The 20,100-nt window shown below is 61.4% G+C and overlaps 1 protein-coding gene across 8 annotated transcripts in view; it reads left to right on the forward strand.

The window, feature by feature from the left end:
• STAB1 (stabilin 1) overlaps positions 1 to 20,100 on the forward strand; it is a 28,856-nt gene that overhangs the window by 7,204 nt on the left and 1,552 nt on the right. For 5 of the 8 annotated variants that reach the window (XM_016941238.4, XM_016941242.4, XM_016941244.4 and 2 more), the window contains exons 7-62: positions 150 to 260; positions 495 to 691; positions 923 to 1,053; positions 1,274 to 1,401; positions 1,708 to 1,796; positions 1,986 to 2,123; positions 2,250 to 2,390; positions 2,566 to 2,628; positions 2,915 to 3,028; positions 3,128 to 3,181; positions 3,415 to 3,495; positions 3,937 to 4,095; positions 4,861 to 4,923; positions 5,179 to 5,274; positions 5,521 to 5,607; positions 6,458 to 6,569; positions 7,037 to 7,223; positions 7,309 to 7,402; positions 7,516 to 7,674; positions 8,817 to 8,912; positions 9,500 to 9,595; positions 9,755 to 9,802; positions 9,987 to 10,117; positions 10,290 to 10,401; positions 10,877 to 10,954; positions 11,043 to 11,141; positions 11,275 to 11,373; positions 11,525 to 11,656; positions 11,861 to 11,989; positions 12,149 to 12,205; positions 12,583 to 12,666; positions 13,203 to 13,398; positions 13,516 to 13,611; positions 13,702 to 13,747; positions 13,852 to 13,928; positions 14,144 to 14,269; positions 14,480 to 14,553; positions 14,710 to 14,784; positions 15,041 to 15,163; positions 15,472 to 15,519; positions 15,696 to 15,773; positions 15,883 to 16,029; positions 16,424 to 16,564; positions 16,665 to 16,724; positions 17,104 to 17,280; positions 17,364 to 17,450; positions 17,560 to 17,709; positions 17,802 to 17,858; positions 17,964 to 18,165; positions 18,521 to 18,670; positions 18,756 to 18,860; positions 19,004 to 19,111; positions 19,197 to 19,390; positions 19,490 to 19,634; positions 19,715 to 19,848; positions 19,935 to 20,100. In XM_016941238.4, coding sequence (XP_016796727.3) covers positions 150 to 260; positions 495 to 691; positions 923 to 1,053; positions 1,274 to 1,401; positions 1,708 to 1,796; positions 1,986 to 2,123; positions 2,250 to 2,390; positions 2,566 to 2,628; positions 2,915 to 3,028; positions 3,128 to 3,181; positions 3,415 to 3,495; positions 3,937 to 4,095; positions 4,861 to 4,923; positions 5,179 to 5,274; positions 5,521 to 5,607; positions 6,458 to 6,569; positions 7,037 to 7,223; positions 7,309 to 7,402; positions 7,516 to 7,674; positions 8,817 to 8,912; positions 9,500 to 9,595; positions 9,755 to 9,802; positions 9,987 to 10,117; positions 10,290 to 10,401; positions 10,877 to 10,954; positions 11,043 to 11,141; positions 11,275 to 11,373; positions 11,525 to 11,656; positions 11,861 to 11,989; positions 12,149 to 12,205; positions 12,583 to 12,666; positions 13,203 to 13,398; positions 13,516 to 13,611; positions 13,702 to 13,747; positions 13,852 to 13,928; positions 14,144 to 14,269; positions 14,480 to 14,553; positions 14,710 to 14,784; positions 15,041 to 15,163; positions 15,472 to 15,519; positions 15,696 to 15,773; positions 15,883 to 16,029; positions 16,424 to 16,564; positions 16,665 to 16,724; positions 17,104 to 17,280; positions 17,364 to 17,450; positions 17,560 to 17,709; positions 17,802 to 17,858; positions 17,964 to 18,165; positions 18,521 to 18,670; positions 18,756 to 18,860; positions 19,004 to 19,111; positions 19,197 to 19,390; positions 19,490 to 19,634; positions 19,715 to 19,848; positions 19,935 to 20,100 — 6,327 coding nt within the window. The remainder of the gene's footprint in view (positions 1 to 149; positions 261 to 494; positions 692 to 922; positions 1,054 to 1,273; positions 1,402 to 1,707; positions 1,797 to 1,985; positions 2,124 to 2,249; positions 2,391 to 2,565; positions 2,629 to 2,914; positions 3,029 to 3,127; positions 3,182 to 3,414; positions 3,496 to 3,936; positions 4,096 to 4,860; positions 4,924 to 5,178; positions 5,275 to 5,520; positions 5,608 to 6,457; positions 6,570 to 7,036; positions 7,224 to 7,308; positions 7,403 to 7,515; positions 7,675 to 8,816; positions 8,913 to 9,499; positions 9,596 to 9,754; positions 9,803 to 9,986; positions 10,118 to 10,289; positions 10,402 to 10,876; positions 10,955 to 11,042; positions 11,142 to 11,274; positions 11,374 to 11,524; positions 11,657 to 11,860; positions 11,990 to 12,148; positions 12,206 to 12,582; positions 12,667 to 13,202; positions 13,399 to 13,515; positions 13,612 to 13,701; positions 13,748 to 13,851; positions 13,929 to 14,143; positions 14,270 to 14,479; positions 14,554 to 14,709; positions 14,785 to 15,040; positions 15,164 to 15,471; positions 15,520 to 15,695; positions 15,774 to 15,882; positions 16,030 to 16,423; positions 16,565 to 16,664; positions 16,725 to 17,103; positions 17,281 to 17,363; positions 17,451 to 17,559; positions 17,710 to 17,801; positions 17,859 to 17,963; positions 18,166 to 18,520; positions 18,671 to 18,755; positions 18,861 to 19,003; positions 19,112 to 19,196; positions 19,391 to 19,489; positions 19,635 to 19,714; positions 19,849 to 19,934) is intronic. The other 3 variants (XM_016941241.4, XM_054681941.2, XM_054681940.2) reach the window with 1 other exon arrangement.

Below are 20,100 nucleotides of genomic sequence, written 5' to 3' on the forward strand. Positions count from 1 at the left end.
AGGGGTGTCATCTGAGACCTCCACTGTCCAGAGGCCCAGCAAGGTCAGGGCCCTGCTCCAAGTCACACAGAACAGGCAAGGCCCCTTTGCCCCTGTGTTCCTCCCCAGCCTGGGCTTGGGCTCATCAGTGCTCTCTCCACTCTGCGCAGAGCTGCCCGTCTGCCAGGAGCTGCGCTGTCCCCAGAACACCCAGTGCTCCGCAGAGGCTCCCAGCTGCAGGTGCCTGCCCGGCTACACACAGCAGGGCAGTGAATGCCGAGGTGAGCCTGGACTCAGAGGCCAGGGACTTCAGCTCAGGGTGGGCAGGGGCTGGGAGAGCATCCTTTAACCCAGCAAGTGCAATGTAATTCACAAGGAGGGAGAGCCATGCCTAAGGGGAGCCTATCCTCAAGGCCTAGGTCAACCTGCTGGCCCCGGCCTTCCTGGTGAAAGCTGTGGCGGAGACAGGGCTCCTGGGTGCTTGGCTCACTTGGGCTCTCTCTCTGCCCTGGCAGCCCCCAACCCCTGCTGGCCATCACCCTGCTCACTGCTGGCCCAGTGCTCGGTAAGCCCCAAGGGGCAGGCTCAGTGTCACTGCCCTGAGAACTACCATGGCGATGGGATGGTGTGTCTGCCCAAGGACCCATGCACTGACAACCTTGGTGGCTGCCCCAGCAACTCTACTTTGTGTGTGTACCAGAAGCCGGGCCAGGTGAGCCAGGGTCCCAGGCCGGAACTGTCCCCACAGTGCACCCAAACACTGGCTGTGGGACCCTGGGCAAGTCACAGGCCTTCTGGTAGCCTCAGTTTCCCCACTTGTAAAGTGGGGAGAGGATAAGGGTCCTCTTCAGGGAGGGGCTGAGCAGGGCTCTATGGGTAGGGCAGACACCAGTGGTGCTTGGGGTTGGACGTGGTGTTCCCCTCCTGCCCTGTCGGGGGCCAGGCCTTCTGCACCTGCCGGCCAGGCCTGGTCAGCATCAACAGCAACGCTTCTGCGGGCTGCTTCGCCTTCTGCTCCCCCTTCTCCTGCGACCGGTCTGCCACTTGCCAGGTGACCGCTGATGGGAAGACCAGGTGAGCACAGGCGCCTGGGAGCAGAGACAGTGGGTTGGGCAAGCGTGCCCCCTGTGGGAAGGCGTGGGGGGTGCGGGGGGGGGCCTCAGCCTCCGCCCTGACTGGCTCTCCCTGGGAGCCCAGACAGTGGGTTGGGCAAGCGTGCCCCCTGTGGGAAGGCGTGGGGGGTGCGGGGGGGGGCCTCAGCCTCCGCCCTGACTGGCTCTCCCTGGGAGCCCAGCTGTGTGTGCAGGGAAAGCGAGGTGGGGGATGGGCGTGCCTGCTACGGACACCTGCTCCACGAGGTGCAGAAGGCCACGCAGACAGGCCGGGTGTTCCTGCAGCTGAGGGTCGCCGTGGCCATGATGGGTGCGTGACCCCACTGCTTGCCCACGACCTGACCCCTCACCCCCAGCACAGTTGGCAGGGAGGGAGGAGCTGCCTCTGCAGATTCCAGTTTCTCTGCCCAGGGCTGTGGGAACAAACAGGTGGCTGTGGGGGGTGCATGCAGGGGGTGGGAGCTGCTCTCCAACCTCGAGGCCCCCATCTACCCTAAATCTAGGGCGAATACCCCCACCCCAACTCCCCCACACCAGGTCTGATGCCTGAAGATCTTCTGAGACCCCCCAGGGTCTCCCCAGCTCCCTTCTGATGCTCCCTCGCCCTGCCCCCCAGACCAGGGCTGCCGGGAGATCCTTACCACAGCGGGCCCTTTCACCGTGCTGGTGCCATCCGTCTCCTCCTTCTCCTCCAGGACCATGAATGTAAGCCCCTCCCCATGGTGGAGCTGGCCACTGGCCCTCACCTCCTCCCCTGGATGCATCCCCAGTCTTCAGGGCCACCTGGAAGGCATCAGGGCCTGGGATGCATCCTGTCCCCTCCATTGCTGGGTAGAGGTGGTGTGAAGAGGACTGGCCCCCCGGCTCACTTTGCTCCCTGCCTTGCGTCTGCAGGCATCCCTTGCCCAGCAGCTCTGTAGACAGCACATCATCGCAGGGCAGCACATCCTGGAGGACACAAGGACCCAACAAACACGAAGGTGGTGGACGCTGGCCGGGCAGGAGATCACCGTCACCTTCAACCAATTCACGGTGAGGGAGGAGCCTCAGCCTGGGGACAAGAGGAGTCACAGCCTGGCAAGGGTGTGCAGGTGGGAGGGAGCCTCCGGACAGGGGGCTGGCATATGGGATCTGGCCAGACCTCTTGTGTCTCACCAGAAATACTCCTACAAGTACAAAGACCAGCCCCAGCAGACGTTCAACATCTACAAGGCCAACAACATAGCAGCCAATGGCGTCTTCCACGTGGTCACTGGCCTGCGGTGGCAGGCCCCCTCTGGGACCCCTGGGGATCCCAAGGTGAGCCAGCATCCTCCCCTCCCCTCCCCTGTGCTGCTGGGTAATCTCAGACCCCTGCAGAGAGCAGTGAGTGGGCAGGAGCCATTCTACTCAGGGCTGGAGCGCAGCTTCTCCCCGCTGGGCTGAAGCAGCCTCACCCCTTCCCTGGGGCCCTCACACTCATCCCTCCTTACAGAGAACTATCGGACAGATCCTCGCCTCTACCGAGGCCTTCAGCCGCTTTGAAACCATCCTGGAGGTAAGCTCGGGGGAGGGGTCCTAGCCCAAGTGGGCTTCTGGGCTTCTGAGCCAGGACTCATTATCCCAGATTCTGCCCCACAGTGACCTGGGGTTCTGAAGTAGCATGGCCTCTGCCCATGCCCCCGTCCTCAAGCCTGAGGTTCTGTGGTAGCATGGACCCATTGCCCATGTCTCCCCCTTACTCAGTGGGAGTTTCCTGCAGGCCAAAGGTGGCAGGGCCCAGGCAGGACTCAGAGGTGGAGGCTGGCCATGCAGCCCCCTGAGCCTCCCTTGCACCGCCACAGAACTGTGGGCTGCCCTCCATCCTGGACGGACCTGGGCCCTTCACAGTCTTTGCCCCAAGCAATGAGGCTGTGGACAGCTTGCGTGACGGCCGCCTGATCTACCTCTTCACAGCGGTAAGCTCAGCGGGAGAAGGGGCTGCGGGTATGGGGGCACCAGGACCTCCACGCTCCCCCACAGTTCCTCCAGGAGCCAAACCCTCTCTCCCCTGCCAGGGTCTCTCTAAACTGCAGGAGTTGGTGCGGTACCACATCTACAACCACGGCCAGGTGCGAGGTCTTTTTCTGGGGGGCAGCCAGCATGTACCCGGTGGGCCTGCCTGCAGGTTCTGGACTTCCCCAAGGCCCCATCTCTTCTCCATCTCCCTTCCCTTCTCATCTGTTCTGCTATAGCACAGAGCCTAGGGACCAAGGGGGTGGCTGTGAGCCTCCTGGGCAGGACTGGGCGTGGCCCCAAGGTATGGCCAGAGCCCAGCCTAAAGCCACACTGTCCCTTGCCCCAGCTGACCGTTGAGAAGCTCATCTCAAAGGGTCGGATCCTCACCATGGCGAACCAGGTCCTGGCTGTGAACATCTCTGAGGAGGTGAGGTGCACGGACACCTGGGCGGATGCTGGGGCTGGCGGTGACCAGCTGCCCACTTGGCCTCTCAGCCTTGTGTGCTCCGAGCCCCGTGGTGGGCAGGACACTGCTAGGCCATGGCGGGGTCATGGGGAAGGAAGCAGGCAGAGATCAAATTCATCTGCTGGGGCCCAATGAGAGTTAAGGGGGAGGACTCCAAAAAGGAGCATGGAGCACACAGTAGGGCTGCCCCATGTGGCAGAAGCCATGTGGGTAAGGACCCGCAGCCTGGAGCAGTGTCGTTGGCCAGAGCTGAAGGAGAGGTGGCTGGTATGGCAAGCGGGGCCTTCAGCAGCTCACTGAGCTGCCTGTCTGCTCTAACTGGGCTGCAGGGGTGGAGGTGGGCAGCCCCACCGGGCCAAGGCCAGCCAGGCTGGGGGTTGGCTCAGTGGGTCTCTGCCGCAGGGGCGCATCCTGCTGGGACCCGAGGGGGTCCCGCTGCAGAGGGTAGACGTGATGGCTGCCAATGGCGTGATCCACATGCTGGACGGCATCCTGCTGCCCCCGACCATCCTGCCCATCCTGCCCAAGCACTGCAGCGAGGAGCAGCACAAGATTGTGGCGGTGAGCTTCGCCTGCACGGCCAGGGCCCTACTCACTAACCCCTGTCAGCGCTGGAGCGGCAATCCTCTTCCCAGGGAGAGGCGCTAAGTCAGGGCTGGGCTGATGCCGGCTCTGAGGCCCTGCTGGCAGACTCCCAAGGACCCACCTGTGCTTCCCCCACGCTCACCCTCACCAGGACTATGATTCCATCTTTGAGATTTGTTTTTTTTTTTTTTTGAGGTAGGGTCTTGCTCTGTCGCCTAGGCTGGAGTGCAGTGGCGCAATCCCAACTCACTGTAGCCTCTGCATCCTGGGTTCAAGCGATTCTCCTGCCTCAGCCTCCCGAGTAGCTGGGATTACAGGTGTCCGCCAACATGCCTGGCTAATTTTTGTATTTTTAGTAGAGATGGGGTTTCACCATGTTGGCCAGGCTGGTCTCAAACTCTGACCTCAGGTGATCCGCCCCCCTCGGCCTCCCAAAGTGCTGGGATTACAGGCATGAGCCACTGCGCCTGGCCTGAGATAACTCTTGCATCCTCCACCGCTCCATCCCCTTTCACTCACTCTGTGCCTGCCTCTGGCCTCTCTGCTGTTTTCCAGAGACTCTAGCTCTGCCCGGCTCAGGGCCTCTGCCCCTGCTCTCCTCTGCCTGGAATGCCAGTGCTGGGCTTCCTGTGGTTGGCTCTTCTCATCCCTTAATCCCCACTCAATGTTCCCTTCTCTGGGTTTGCCGAGTAAATAAACAATGACTAACCCCTCTCCCCATCCTGCCCCTGCCCTGCCCAGGGCTCCTGTGTGGACTGCCAAGCCCTGAACACCAGCACGTGTCCCCCCAACAGTGTGAAGCTGGTGAGCACACCTTGGCCCAGCTCTCAGGGCCTCCTGACTGCCTGTTGAGGTTTCTGCCCTGGGTCACAGGGGTGGGTGGGGGAAGCAGAGGCTGGGAGGCTAGATCACACCTGGAGGCTAAGTGCTTCGCAGTCCCACTGGACCAGGGTGAGAGTTCTGGACCCAGGGGGCAGAGGTCCCTTAACCAGGGCTGCCTAGCAAAGGGGCTGGCCCAGAACCCACACCCACTGACTGGCTTTGCATGGCCCACCCTAGGACATCTTCCCCAAGGAGTGTGTCTATATCCATGACCCAACTGGGCTCAATGTGCTAAAGAAGGGCTGTGCCAGCTACTGCAACCAAACCATCATGGTAAGCGTGGGCATGGGTGCCCACTCCCAGGTCACCTGGGCACCTGCTGTTCCTCGGGGGCCCCCAAGCTGGGGCTGAGTGGGCTACCTCCCTCAGAGGATGCACTGCAGCCTGACGGTGGAAAAGGGGTCCCAGAGAAACCTTATCCACTCCGTCACTCTGGAGATGGGGCCAGGGAGCAGAGGCAGCCTGGGCAGGGAGGGCATGGCCCCAGATGGCCTCTTGGACCTGCTCTGTCTCTTATAGGAACAAGGCTGCTGCAAAGGTTTTTTCGGGCCTGACTGCACGCAGTGTCCTGGGGGCTTCTCCAACCCCTGCTATGGCAAAGGCAATGTGAGTCCCATCCTCTCCTGGGGTGAGGTATGGGGAACACAAGGACTCCTTCACCGGTTGGCCAGTGACTGGCTGTGTGTCTGGGCCAAGCCTGCCACTCTCTGGCCTTGGGATTCTCATATCTACGCAGTGGAAAGTTGGATCAAATTATTTCTCATATTTTAATTAAAAATAATTAGAGAGGCCAGGTGCAATGTCTCACGCCTGTAATCCCAGCACTTTGAGACGCTGAGGCGGGCAGATCACTTGAGGTCAGGAGTTCAAGACCAGCCTGGTCAACATGGCAAAACCCTATCTCTACTAAAAATACAAAAATTAGCCTGGTGTTATGGCACACACCTGTAATCCCAGCTACTCAGGAGGCTGAGGCAGGAAAATCACTTGAACCTGGGAGGCGGAGGTTGCAGTGAGCCAAGATTTGCACCACTGCACTCCAGCCTGGGCAACAGAGTGAGATTCCATCCCAAAATAACAATAATAATAATAATAATAATAGATAGATAGATAGATTTTTTGGCATTTATTTCCAAAAAGGCTACTTGGCAGTTTTCTTTTGTGTTCTGTTTTTACCACTTTGTAATATCAGGGTTACTTTAGCACCTGGCTATAGAAGAACACAGGAGTTATGTGTTTCTGGATCCAGCAAATGTTGCTCATAAAGCCTCCAGGGCCAGGTGCCTTTTAGGGGCTAGGTCTTTGGCGGCATCAGTGATTTTGAAGATCCCTTCCAGGATGAGCTCTCACGGGTAGCAGGAGCTCAGAGCCAGCCCATGAAAGGAGGGGGTGTTGGGAGAGGGGATGTAGAGAGTCCCTTTCCCATGACTGATCCTGCCTTCTGCTCACTCTCTAGTGCAGTGATGGGATCCAGGGCAACGGGGCCTGCCTCTGCTTCCCAGACTACAAGGGCATCGCCTGCCACATCTGCTCGAACCCAAACAAGCATGGAGATCAATGCCAGGAAGGTGGGTGGTCCTGGCTCAGGCCACCTCCTAGGGAGAAAAAAGGTCGGCTTAAAAATGGGTCTGGGGGCTCTCAAGAAGGGAAATGAAGCCCCAGGAGGAGGGATGAAGGCCAAGGGGAGTGGAGGAAGATTTGAGAACAGAAAGGAGATGCTGTCTGCTTCACCCATACCAGGAAGGGAACTGTGGCTTAATTTAAAGTATGCGGGACTTAGGTCAGACACACTGAAGAACTTCCTGATGGTGGTGGTGGGATCAGGGCAACTAGAATGGGATAATTGAAAGCTCAGAATGCCCCCCTCACATTTCATCTGCCTGCCCATTGAGTCTGAGATAACCTCTGATTTTTCCACCCTGAAGTCAAATCTGTACTGGCTGCCCCACTCCCTATATCCCCCAAACCCATCCTGGCTCCCAGCCAGCCCTGCCTCCTGCTTCTCGGTTTCCTTGCTCCCATCTACTCCATACAGACTGCAGCTGTGTCCATGGTCTCTGCGACAACCGCCCAGGCAGTGGGGGGGTGTGCCAGCAGGGCACGTGTGCCCCTGGCTTCAGTGGCCGGTTCTGCAACGAGTCCATGGGGGACTGTGGGCCCACAGGGCTGGCCCAGCACTGCCACCTGCATGCCCGCTGTGTTAGCCAGGAGGGTGTTGCCAGGTGAGGACCCACACCTTCTGTCTGCCCCACCCGTGACCTTTCATACCTGAGGCTCACTGGAGCCCCCTCCTTCACCCACCCCCAGATGTCGCTGTCTTGATGGCTTTGAGGGTGATGGCTTCTCCTGCACACCTAGCAACCCCTGCTCCCACCCGGACCGTGGAGGCTGCTCAGAGAATGTCAGTCCCCTTGATCCTTCCCTGAAGTTCTGACCCAGAGGCAGGAGGTGGGATGCCTTGGCCCTCTGCCTACGTTCTTGTGTCCCTCAGTTATTTATCCATGGCTCTCACAGGCTGAGTGTGTCCCTGGGTCCCTGGGCACCCACCACTGCACATGCCACAAAGGCTGGAGTGGGGATGGCCGCGTCTGTGTGGCTATTGACGAGTGTGAGCTGGACGTGAGAGGTGGCTGCCACACCGATGCCCTCTGCAGCTATGTGGGCCCCGGGCAGGTGAGGTGCAGCAGAGAAGGGGTGGGGGCCTTGGTTCTGGGGGACTCTCTCCCTGCCCCATCTGACTCCTGGAATGCAGAGTCAGGTGCTCAGGGTCTGGAGCCTCAGGTGCAGATGAGAACCCAGTGCTGACATGCTGAGTAGTAGCATCTGGGATTCGCTCCTTCATCCATTGGCTCATTGCTTTCCCAGGTGTTTTCAGGCACCTATTCCATGCTAGTCCGTGTTCTAGATGTAGGGAATGTGATACTGAGCAAAGCAGGAAAAGCCCCTGCCCGTGGGAGTGACCTCCCCAAAACTTTAGCCTCATGGAAATCCAGCCCCGGAGCTTTGCAGTGTCTGAATCTAGTCACGGGAGCTCAGAACCTGGAGCCTTCCATGTGGAGCATTTCAGGACTGGTGAACCAGTGTTTGGACAGGCATTGAAGACTGTCTAACGCGCCAAGTGGGAGGCCAGGCCTGGCTGGTCAGGGTCAGCCTCTGCATGGCCAGGCCTGTGGAGCTCCCTGTCCTCCCAACTCCAAGGTGGCCTCTGGGCACCAGCACGTGGGGCCTTAGCGGTAAGAACTGACAGGTGTAAGAGCTGGAGCTCCAAACCCCATTAGGGCCTTAATTCAGAACAGAGGTGTTGAATGAGCCAGTGAGATGCTCCCAACGTGCAAACAAGGGCACCTGAGAGCTGAGGGGTCTCGCTGGTCACTCACCTGCAGTGTAGACAAGCCCAGGGACACTGGCATTTGGTTGGGGGATTAGAGCAGCTGAGTAGGGTGGCAGGGGTGGAGGTGGGATCTAAGCCACTATCCTGGGGCTGGCCTTGGCAGGTACCTACACACTTGCCACAAGCTGTTGGCCTCAATGGCCCTGGCAGGGCCCCAGGCTCCAAGTGCAGGAGCACCAAGTCTCCACGGATGCTTCTCTGCGAATGCTCTCACCTCCGTGGACTCATCCTGAGAGCCAGTCTCCCCTTAGGGCCTCTGTCTCCCCATCTGGAGCACAGATCTCTGAGAGGAGGGCTGGGAGAAGTTCCTCTGGGGTCTGGGCAGACCTCCCTGGGGGCAGTGACCAGAGAGAGCCAAGTAATGGAGGAAGAAAGGGTTGGATGCTCATCATGAGACAAGGCCGTCTGTTCCTAACCTTTCCAGAGCCGATGCACCTGCAAGCTGGGCTTTGCCGGGGATGGCTACCAGTGCAGCCCCATCGACCCCTGCCGGGCAGGCAATGGCGGCTGCCACGGCCTGGTAAGGGGGTGCAAGGCTCAGAGCCCTGGGGAAGCTTTCTGGGGTGAGCCTGGGCTGCAGCTCTCTCCCTCCCTCCCCATCTCTGGGTGTCTCTCTGTATCCCCTCAGGATTAAGATCTTTCTAAACTTCAAATCCAACCATGTCACTCCTCTCCCCCTTCACCCGCCCCTGCCCAGCCTCGTCTCTCTGTTCCACTCCTGCCCCACTTCCACTGTCCTTGGCTACGCTGAGCTCCTCACCATCCCCTGCCCTTGCTCCACCCTACCACACCCCTGCTTCTGTAAGCTGCACCTGGGCCTGGCTAGCTCCTCCTGCTCTCAGCTCTGGCTCCTGGGGATACAGGGTGCTCCCACAGCCCTGAGCTCCCTCGCATCCACCTGGCATGGGTAATACTTGTGTCAAATGCCCAGTGTCCTGGGGAGCAGGGCTAGGCACACCGAAGGAGTGCCACCAACACAGACTGGGTGGCTGCAGAGCAAGGGGCAGGGGCTGGGGCTGGGTGGCTGGACAGGCAGAAAGATGGGGGAGGGAGGGGCCCAGCTGCCATCTGGTTCTGAATGGAGGCCCTTTCTCACTCCCACCCCAGGCCACCTGCCGGGCAGTGGGGGGAGGTCAGCGGGTCTGCACGTGCCCCCCTGGCTTTGGGGGTGATGGCTTCAGCTGTTATGGAGACATCTTCCGGGTAAGGGGCGCTCAGACTCGTTTTCTGTCTTCCCTGTGCTTGGGAAGGAGCCCTCTCCAGCACCTCAGGTGGGAAAGGGGCACTGCTCAGGATCCATGGTGGGGAAGGGGCTTGAATTTGCCCCTGGTCCTGTGACCTCAGACTTTTCCCTTCCCTTAGGAGCTGGAGGCAAATGCCCACTTCTCCATCTTCTACCAGTGGCTTAAGGTAGGACAGGGCAGAATGCTGGGGTTGAGGGCTCAAATCCAGGAGGCCTGCCTGGATGGAGGGGTGCCATATAAAATCTCCAAGCGTGGGAGGTTGGGGGCAGGGCTGGAGCCTAGAGCAGGGGATCTGAAGATGATGGCTGCCTTCCTCACTCCTCCTGCCCCTGCTCCCTGTGTGTGTGCAGAGTGCCGGCATCACGCTTCCTGCCGACCGCCGAGTCACAGCCCTGGTGCCCTCCGAGGCTGCAGTCCGTCAGCTGAGCCCCGAGGACCGAGCTTTCTGGCTGCAGCCAAGGATGCTGCCGAACCTGGTCAGGTGGGGCCGCCATTGCCAGGCTGTGGGAGGGGGCTTCCTTGAGGGACCCAGTCCCTCCCCAGCGAGTCCTCAGCCTGGCAGGCACTCACCCCTTGGGGTGGGCCCAGCCCCAAAGGTCTCTGTAAGTTACACTAACCTGATTCCATGACCCCCCTAAACTGTGCCCTGTCAGGGCCCATTTTCTCCAGGGTGCCCTCTTCGAGGAGGAGCTGGCCCGGCTGGGTGGGCAGGAAGTGGCCACCCTGAACCCCACCACACGCTGGGAGATTCGCAACATTAGTGGGGTATGTGGTGAACTCTGGGCAGGAAAGGGGACCAGGTAGGGCATGGGAGGGAGCCTGAGTGGCTGCAGGCTCTCCCACATCACGGGCCCCATGGGATGAGATTGGGGTCCCCTCGCCCTGCCCAGAGCCGGGCTCAAAGGATGTGCTCAGGATGCATTGCTGATGGACACTGAGTCGCTGGGCCAGGAGTGACTGCCTGCAGGGGCTCTCTGTCCATCTCAGTCTGCACATGCACACCCGCCCCTGTCACCACGGGCCCTGGGGAGGGTCTGTGTGCCCAGCTGGTGGGTCCTGAGTCTGACTCAGGATCAGAGTCAGCTCCTGGGAGGAGCTTCTGTGCAGAACCCAGCTTGTGGGCCAGCCTGCGGACCACCTGTGGGTGCCTGTGTGCCTGGCAGTCTCTCTGTTGGGGCTGCCCCACCTTTAAGGGTCTATCTGTGCCCACTTGTGGCTAAGCTCTGCTGCTGCCTTCCAGAGAGTCTGGGTGCAGAATGCCAGCGTGGATGTGGCTGACCTCCTTGCCACCAACGGTGTCCTACACATCCTCAGCCAGGTACAGCAGGAGGAGGGTGTGTGCAGGGAAACTTGCAGGCAGGCCGTGAAGCAATGACATACTGACCAGGCCCTGTGCTCTGTACCAGGTCTTACTGCCCCCCCGAGGGGATGTGCCCGGTGGGCAGGGGTTGCTGCAGCAGCTGGACTTGGTGCCTGCCTTCAGCCTCTTCCGGGAGTTGCTGCAGGTACGGAAGGCTGGCAAGAGAGGATGTGCCTGCTCGGGGGACACTGTGCCCCAGGTCCAGAGGGACCTGGCTGGCTCCCAGTGTCAGGACTGACAACTAATATGCCCATCCCTGACCTCCACCCCATCCCTAGCACCATAGGTTGGTGCCCCAGATTGAGGCTGCCACTGCCTACACCATCTTTGTGCCCACCAACCGCTCCCTGGAGGCCCAGGGCAACAGCAGCCACCTGGTGAGGCCATGGGGATGGGGCAATGGCAGGGAGGGCAAAGGCACAGAGGGCGAGCCTCCAATCCCACCACGAAGGGACACAGTGGGTGTGGCGTGCTGTCCAGGGCACTTGGTTATCCTGCAGTCCCCTGGGTTCTCTCCTTCTCTTCCAGGACGCAGACACAGTGCGGCACCATGTGGTCCTGGGGGAGGCCCTCTCCATGGAAACCCTGCGGAAGGGTGGACACCGCAACTCCCTCCTGGGCCCTGCCCACTGGATCGTCTTCTACAACCACAGTGGCCAGGTTTGGGGGTCAGGGAGCAAGGAGACCCTAGCCTGGGCCCCTACCCCTGAAGATCCCTTCCCTTTGGAGTTTCCCTAGCTGTGAGCCTCCAACCTCTAACCTCTGCTCCAGGGAGCCCCCCGGCCCTGGAGTACTGCCTGACCTTACAGCCCTGCCAGGTGAGGGTGGTAGGTGGGTGGATTCAGCCTCCATCCCTCTCCCCAGCCTGAGGTGAACCATGTGCCACTGGAAGGCCCCATGCTGGAGGCCCCTGGCCGCTCGCTGATTGGTCTGTCGGGGGTCCTGACGGTGGGCTCAAGTCGCTGCCTGCATAGCCACGCTGAGGCCCTGCGGGTGAGAGGCTGGGGCCACAGGAAGGCCGGCACGGGAGTTCAGAGCTGGGAGGGCCTAGCTGACCTGACTAGTGGGGAGGGGCGCATGGTCAGCCTGTCCTGGAGGAAGGGCAGGGATCCAGGCCTGGACTGCCTGATGCCCCACCCTTTTTCCCTCTAGGAGAAATGTGTAAACTGCACCAGGAGATTCCGCTGCACTCAGGGCTTCCAGCTGCAGGTGAGACTGGGCTTAGCGCAGCTCTGTCCCTGCGTTGCCTGCCCTCACTTCTTCCAAGGTGCCCAATCCCCTCACCCTCCAGCCCAGTTTTGCTTGGCCCAGGCATCCAGGCTCAGGGAACTGGGTGGCTGACGTCCCCATAGAGGTCTGGAGGGCTGGCCTGGCTCTGCTGAGGGGAGACTCCCTCAGACTTGCGGCCCGAGGCTTGGATCCTGTCCGCCCTCTCCCATCAGTCTGCCTGTCTTGGTCCCTCTCTGACCCTTCTGCTGTTCTGCTCAGCTGCCTGACACCTGTAGTCCATCTGTCTGTCTCCCCATTCACTGCCCTGCCCCTGCCCAAGCCACTGGCTGACCCCTCCTGCCTGTCCCCGTTTCCAGGACACACCCAGGAAGAGCTGTGTCTACCGATCTGGCTTCTCCTTCTCCCGGGGCTGCTCTTACACATGTGCCAAGAAGATCCAGGTTTGCCCTGAAGCCCCCACCCCAAGCCTGTCCAGAGAGAAGGAGGTGGGAGTGGGTGGGGGCCCAGGGAGGAGCCCAGTTTGGATCTTAAGGACAGAGACTGGGCTGGGACTAGGGTGAGGCCAGAACCCAGAGGAAGGAGATGGGAGAGAGGTCTGAAGTCAGAGGGCTAGTGTTTGTCCCTGTGTCCACTCCCCCAGGGAGAGGGAGTGGAGACGGTGAGAGGAAGAAAGGGCAGTCCAGAGCTGGTTTCATCAGCGAAACCCCAGGGGCAGCAACTTGGCCTGGCTTGGCCCCTCACTGTGGGATCTGGGTGCAGCCCTTCCTTGCTTGAGCCTCAGTTTCCCCACCCTGCCAGAGGGAGGGTTTTAGGAGGTATCTCTGTGTCTCTTTCAGCTCTGAGCTGCTCATCCCTGGGACTGGGGTTCTGAGGGGTTTTGCTCCATGGCTCTGTGGCCCCGAGATGCCCCCGTTCCCCTTCCCCCTGACACCTTGCTGGGCCTCTCTCGCCCTCTCTCCCATCCCCACGCCGACAGGTGCCGGACTGCTGCCCTGGTTTCTTTGGCACGCTGTGTGAGCCATGCCCAGGGGGTCTAGGGGGGGTGTGCTCAGGCCATGGGCAGTGCCAGGACAGGTTCCTGGGCAGCGGGGAGTGCCACTGCCACGAGGGCTTCCATGGAACGGCCTGTGAGGTGTGTGAGCTGGGCCGCTACGGGCCCAACTGCACCGGAGGTGAGGACTGGGGAGGGGCGGGGGTGGGCTTCCTGGCAGCAGAGAGCAGCCTGGAGACCCCAGCCGGGACAGGATGGAGGCACTGGGCAACTCCTATCCTCCTTTATACCACTGCAGTGTGTGACTGTGCCCATGGGCTGTGCCAGGAGGGGCTGCAAGGGGACGGAAGCTGTGTCTGTAACGTGGGCTGGCAGGGCCTCCGCTGTGACCAGAGTGAGTGGGTCCCAATGGGGAGGGGGCAGGTGGCTACTGAGGAGGCTGTTCCTGGGTCTGAATGACCAGAGTCATCCTCCTGCCCCCCAGAAATCACCAGCCCTCAGTGCCCTAGGAAGTGCGACCCCAATGCCAAGTGAGTGGGCCCAGCCTGGGGCAGGTGGGCGAGTGGCGGGGAGCCTGGGGGTCAAGGCACGGCCGGACAGGCATGGGCTAAGCTGCTGCTACCACCCCTCCCAGCTGCGTGCAGGACTCGGCCGGAGCCTCCACCTGCGCCTGTGCTGCGGGATACTCCGGCAATGGCATCTTCTGTTCAGGTCCAGCCACACGGATGCCCAGGGCCCTCCCTGAAATGTTGGGGTGGCTGTCCCCACAGAGCCCCCTTCACTTCCTCTAGGCCAAGCCCCCCTCACTGTCCCATCTCAGGACTCACCCTTCCCTCTGACCTTTTCCTTTCTCTCACGCCCTCCTCTCCCGTCCTGCCTCCGGCCCCCTGCCTGCTCCTGAGGGCTCTCTGGCCATCTCCCCTTAGAGGTGGACCCCTGCGCCCACGGCCATGGGGGCTGCTCCCCTCATGCCAACTGTACCAAGGTGGCACCTGGGCAGCGGACATGCACCTGCCAGGATGGCTACATGGGCGACGGGGAGCTGTGCCAGGGTGAGACTAGGCCCCTAACCTGGGTTTATGTTGGGCTAGGGGTCTGGCTTCAGTGATCTGAGTCAGATTAGAAAGGGCTGAAGGGGCACATGGGACTTGTGGGGACTGGGGGCGCTGAGAGAGGAGGGGGTGGGACAGATGAAGGTCCAAAGGACAGATGAAGGAGGGGGCCACTAAGGGCCACCCCCATCCCAGTGTCTCTTCCCCCAGAAATTAACAGCTGTCTCATCCACCACGGGGGCTGCCACATTCACGCCGAGTGCATCCCCACTGGCCCCCAGCAGGTCAGCATGGCAGGGTTGGACATGGGGCACCATGCCATGCCCTCACAGGATGGGGCCTCCCTTCAGGGCAGGCCCGGGGAGGGGGGTGACCCTTTTACCCAGGGTGCTGGCCAGCTGTTGGCTCCCAGCAGCCCCACTGATCAAGACTGGGGACAGGTCTCCTGCAGCTGCCGTGAGGGTTACAGCGGGGATGGCATCCAGACCTGCGAGCTCCTGGACGCCTGCTCTAAGGTCAGGACCCTAGTCCTGTCCTCCTTCACTGACGAGAAGGAGAGGGGACTGAGGCAGGAACCAGCCCTTCTCACCTCCAGCAGGGTCCTAAGGGCCTCTGCAGGGTGGGCTATCCTCCCGTCAAGCTCGAGTTTAATCAGTAGCAAATAGGATCTGGGGGGCTGAGCAGGGGCCTTCATGGCCTCTTTCACAGGGCTGAGTGGGATAGAGAAGTAGTGAAAGCCATTGATACCTTCCTCTCCTGTCCCTGACTCAGAACAATGGAGGATGCAGCCCATATGCCACCTGCAAAAGCACAGGGGATGGCCAGAGGACATGTACCTGCGACACAGCCCATACCGTGGGGGACGGCCTCACCTGCCGTGCCCGAGTCGGCCTGGTAATGATGCCCAAGTCAGACCCCTGATCTGGTCTTGGCTGTGCCCCATGGGCCTGACCCATGGTCTTGGCAAAGATCCGATTTGATCCTGATTCTGGCCCTGACCATGACACTGAGCCTGACCCCTGACTGTACCTGGGCCTGACCCCAGCTATGACCCATGAAACTAGCCCTGACCCCAACTCAGACCCCGCGGCTTTCCTTTCCTCATGTCTGCCTTGGCTAGACCTTGGGCCGCAGGTGCTGGGACAGGCACCAGGCCCTGAATGGGGGCCGCCCCAAATCTGAGCTGACCCTCGCCCCCCCAGGAGCTCCTGAGGGATAAGCATGCCTCATTCTTCAGCCTCCGCCTCCTGGTGAGTGGCCAGCTTGGGCCTCTGTGACCTGCAAGTCCCACCCCTCTCTGGGCTTCTGTCCCCATCTGGTCAGGGGGTTGGCTGGTTTGTTCTCTCTGAGTCCAGGTCTTCCCCAGGAGATCCATGGACGCCTCAGGCTTCTCCCCTTCCACTCATGCTGTTGCTGCCTCCCGCAGGAATACAAGGAGCTCAAGGGCGATGGGCCTTTCACCATCTTCGTGCCGCACGCAGATCTAATGAGCAACCTGTCGCAGGTATGCAGCCCCCAGAGCGAGGCTGGGCAGGGCTGGGTGCTCTGGTGGTGGCCCTGCGTGGGCTGAGGCGGCAGTCAGGGACCCCATTCCCCTCGCGACTCCGCTCCAGGATGAGCTGGCCCGGATTCGTGCGCATCGCCAGCTGGTGTTTCGCTACCACGTGGTTGGCTGTCGGCGGCTGCGGAGCGAGGACCTGCTGGAGCAGGGGTACGCCACGGCCCTCTCAGGGCACCCACTGCGCTTCAGCGAGAGGGAGGTGAGCCCTGGCCCTGGCCTGCCCCGCCCCATCCCGCCCCGCCCTGCCCCTGCGCGCCATTGCCCCGGGCCCCACGGCCCACGCAGTCAAGAACCCCACCTCCCCTAGCCAAGGGGCGCCTCCTGCTGAGTCCAGCCCGGGACTCCGCCCTTGACCTGGGCCTCGCCCACTGCTGTGGGCCTGTCCTGCCCAGCGCCCTTGTGTCCTTCCGAGGACTGAGCCCCGCCCCCTGCCCTGACTCCGCCCCAGACCCCGCCCACCTCGTCCTGGTCCCGAAGAACCGGGACTGCCTGCACCCTGACTTGCCCAACCCAGGTTCAGCCTCCACCTCAGGCCCCGATAGCTTCCGAGCACCCCACCTATCTGCTTCATCAGCCCCGTGCCCCGCCCCCAGGGCAGCATATACCTCAATGACTTCGCGCGCGTGGTGAGCAGCGACCATGAGGCCGTGAACGGCATCCTGCACTTCATTGACCGTGTCCTGCTGCCCCCCGAGGCGCTGCACTGGGAGCCTGATGATGCTCCCATCCCAAGGGTATGACAAGCACGGGCCTGGGAGCTGGAAGACAGGCGGGTGGGGGCCTGGGATCCTCCCTTCCCGCCTGGCCTAGCTGTTTATGAGAGCCTTTCCTCAGAGAAATGTCACCGCCGCCGCCCAGGGCTTCGGTTACAAGATCTTCAGCGGCCTCCTGAAGGTACTGCTCCCGTGTGGGCCTGTCATTGTGGACACACATGCACGTGTAAGTGTGTGCAAGTGTGTATGCGTACCTGTGTGTGCATACCCACCTGTGTGCACACTGTCCCGTGTGAGCCTGTGTGAACTCATGTGTGCACAAGCCACATCTGTGTGCATGAGCACCCCAGGTTGAGCACATGGGTGTGCTTATGTGTGCCCACATTCCTGACAGCAGTGTGCACAGTTGAGATGTGTGCACACACATGCCTGCCTGGGATGGTCACAGATGAGTGTGGGTGAGTGTGGAGCCCCTTCCTGCTCTGTGGCACAGCCCCCTGCCTTTGCTCACTAGTCTCTGACTGGGCAGCGACCGCCACATCTTTGCTGCACCCCACCAGGTGGCCAGCCTCCTGCCCCTGCTTCGAGAGGCATCCCATAGGCCCTTCACAATGCTGTGGCCCACAGACGCCACCTTTCGAGCTCTGCCTCCGGATCGCCAGGCCTGGCTGTACCATGAGGACCACCGTGACAAGCTAGCAGCCATTCTGCGGGGCCACATGATTCGCAATGTCGAGGTGGGTGCAGCCCCCAACCTTGGTCTTCACTGCCTGCAGCTCAGCCTGCCTCTCCACCTCCAACCATGACTCCACTTGCTCAGGCCTTGGCATCTGACCTGCCCAACCTGGGCCCACTTCGAACCATGCATGGGACCCCCATCTCTTTCTCCTGCAGCCGAACGCGGCCCGTGAGTCTGGGGAGAGGGCTTGGATGAAGGGAGTAGGAGGCAGGGGCCCTGGCAGTAGCAGCTGGAGTGCACCTGCGACCCTTGCATACCTCATATTCTCTCCTTGCAGGGTGAGCTCATGGTGGGTGAGGATGATGCTCGCATTGTGCAGCGGCACTTGCCCTTTGAGGGTGGCCTGGCCTATGGCATCGACCAGCTGCTGGAGCCACCTGGCCTTGGTGCTCGCTGTGACCGCTTTGAGACCCGGCCCCTGCGACTGGTGAGGGAGGCCAGAGGCAGACGGGCAGAAGCCCACCCCGCCTGTGGTGTCCGTCCACCTGACTTTGCTGTATTGGCCTCCCTCCCTTCCAGAACACCTGCAGCATCTGTGGGCTGGAGCCACCCTGTCCTGAGGGGTCACAGGAGCAGGTACAGGGCTAGGGGCTGAGTGGGGGTGGTGGGGTGGGGGCAGGCAGAGCCCAAGGACCACCAAACTCAGAACCACCCAACTGCGGCCTGACTCCTTTGGCCCAGGGCAGCCCTGAGGCCTGCTGGCGCTTCTACCCGAAGTTCTGGACGTCCCCTCCGCTGCACTCTTTGGGATTACGCAGCGTCTGGGTCCACCCCAGCCTTTGGGGTAGGCCCCAAGGCCTGGGCAGGGGCTGCCACCGCAATTGTGTCACCACCACCTGGAAGCCCAGCTGCTGCCCTGGTCACTATGGCAGTGAGTGCCAAGGTGAGCATTGCAGACACTGTTGACTAGCTCCTCTGTTCCCCAAGAGAGCCAAGGCACAGCTCTGGCCATTGTCCTTGAGAGAGTGTTGGGGCGTCCAGGGCTGGGGAGCTCTGGGTGGTGAGTAGATTTTACTAGCGGGAGTGCTCGGGAGAGGCAGGGCGGTAGTGTGGACGGTGCAGAACCTGGGGAGGAGTACTGGGGGGTCTGGATGTTCTCCAGGACATGGGCCTGGAGGGATCTTAGCAGTGGGCGGACATAGGTCAGGGACAGATGGCAGGGCTAGGCTGGAGGTACATATATGGGGGTCCTGGTGAGAGCCCCTGGCCCCACCTCACTTCTCCTACCCCATCCCCAGCTTGCCCTGGCGGCCCCAGCAGCCCTTGTAGTGACCGTGGCGTGTGCATGGACGGCATGAGTGGCAGTGGGCAGTGTCTGTGCCGTTCAGGTTTTGCTGGGACAGCCTGTGAACTCTGTGCTCCTGGTGCCTTTGGGCCCCATTGTCAAGGTGGGCCATCCCTGCCTGCCCCACGGCCCGATTCCTTTGGCCCTTGTGGGCCAATCTTTATCTTCCTGCCTGTCCCTCTCCCCAGCCTGCCGCTGCACTGTGCATGGCCGCTGTGATGAGGGCCTTGGGGGCTCTGGCTCCTGCTTCTGTGATGAAGGCTGGACTGGGCCACGCTGTGAGGTGCAACTGGGTGAGTAGCCCCGTGCTCGTGCCCACCCTACACACTTGTGTACATGTGCACACATCAGTAAAGGCACCAAGGGTGGGTGGAACGGGCAGAGGCCAGGAAGGCAACTACTAACCTGGTTCTGGGGGCTGGGCCCTGGGGGACAGAGCTGCAGCCTGTGTGTACCCCACCCTGTGCACCCGAGGCTGTGTGCCGTGCAGGCAACAGCTGTGAGTGCAGCCTGGGCTATGAAGGGGATGGCCGCGTGTGTACAGGTAAGCAGATGGGCGGGGACATGGAGGTGGGAGGCCCCCACTCCCCTGCAGTCACTAGGTCCAACCACTCCCTCCCTGCCCTCAGTGGCAGACCTGTGCCAGGACGGGCATGGTGGCTGCAGTGAGCACGCCAACTGTAGCCAGGTAGGAACAGTGGTCACTTGTACCTGCCTGCCCGACTACGAGGGTGATGGCTGGAGCTGCCGGGCCCGCAACCCCTGCACAGATGGCCACCGCGGGGGCTGCAGCGAGCACGCCAACTGCTTGAGCACCGGCCTGGTGAGCAGGTGGGGGAACCGAGTAGCCAGGGTGGGGAGGCCTGGCAGAACTTCCGACCTCTGAAGGGTGAAGGGCGCCCACTGCTCTCTCCAACCCCAGAACACACGGCGCTGTGAGTGCCACGCAGGCTACGTAGGCGATGGACTGCAGTGTCTGGAGGAGTCGGAACCACCTGTGGACCGCTGCTTGGGCCAGCCACCGCCCTGCCACTCAGATGCCGTGTGCACTGACCTGCACTTCCAGGGTGTGTCCCCCTGCCCACTCCCAGTACCCATTTCATTCCTCAGAGCCGGCCAGCTGACCATGCACCCCTCCATTCTGCAGAGAAACGGGCTGGCGTCTTCCACCTCCAGGCCACCAGCGGCCCTTATGGTCTGAACTTTTCGGAGGCTGAGGCGGCATGCGAAGCACAGGGAGCCGTCCTTGCTTCATTCCCTCAGCTCTCTGCTGCCCAGCAGGTGTGTGGGGCCCAGAAGTTGGGGCCAAGTGTTGGGGGAGGCCTTGACTGGGTCTTGGGTCTTAGTATCCCCTCCTGTTCCTACAGCTGGGCTTCCACCTGTGCCTCATGGGCTGGCTGGCCAATGGCTCCACTGCCCACCCTGTGGTTTTCCCTGTGGCGGACTGTGGCAATGGTCGGGTGGGCATAGTCAGCCTGGGTGCCCGCAAGAACCTCTCAGAACGCTGGGATGCCTACTGCTTCCGTGTGCAAG

This window comes from Pan troglodytes, chromosome 2 (genome assembly GCF_028858775.2).
Source record: "Pan troglodytes isolate AG18354 chromosome 2, NHGRI_mPanTro3-v2.0_pri, whole genome shotgun sequence".
Taxonomy (NCBI): domain Eukaryota; kingdom Metazoa; phylum Chordata; class Mammalia; order Primates; family Hominidae; genus Pan; species Pan troglodytes.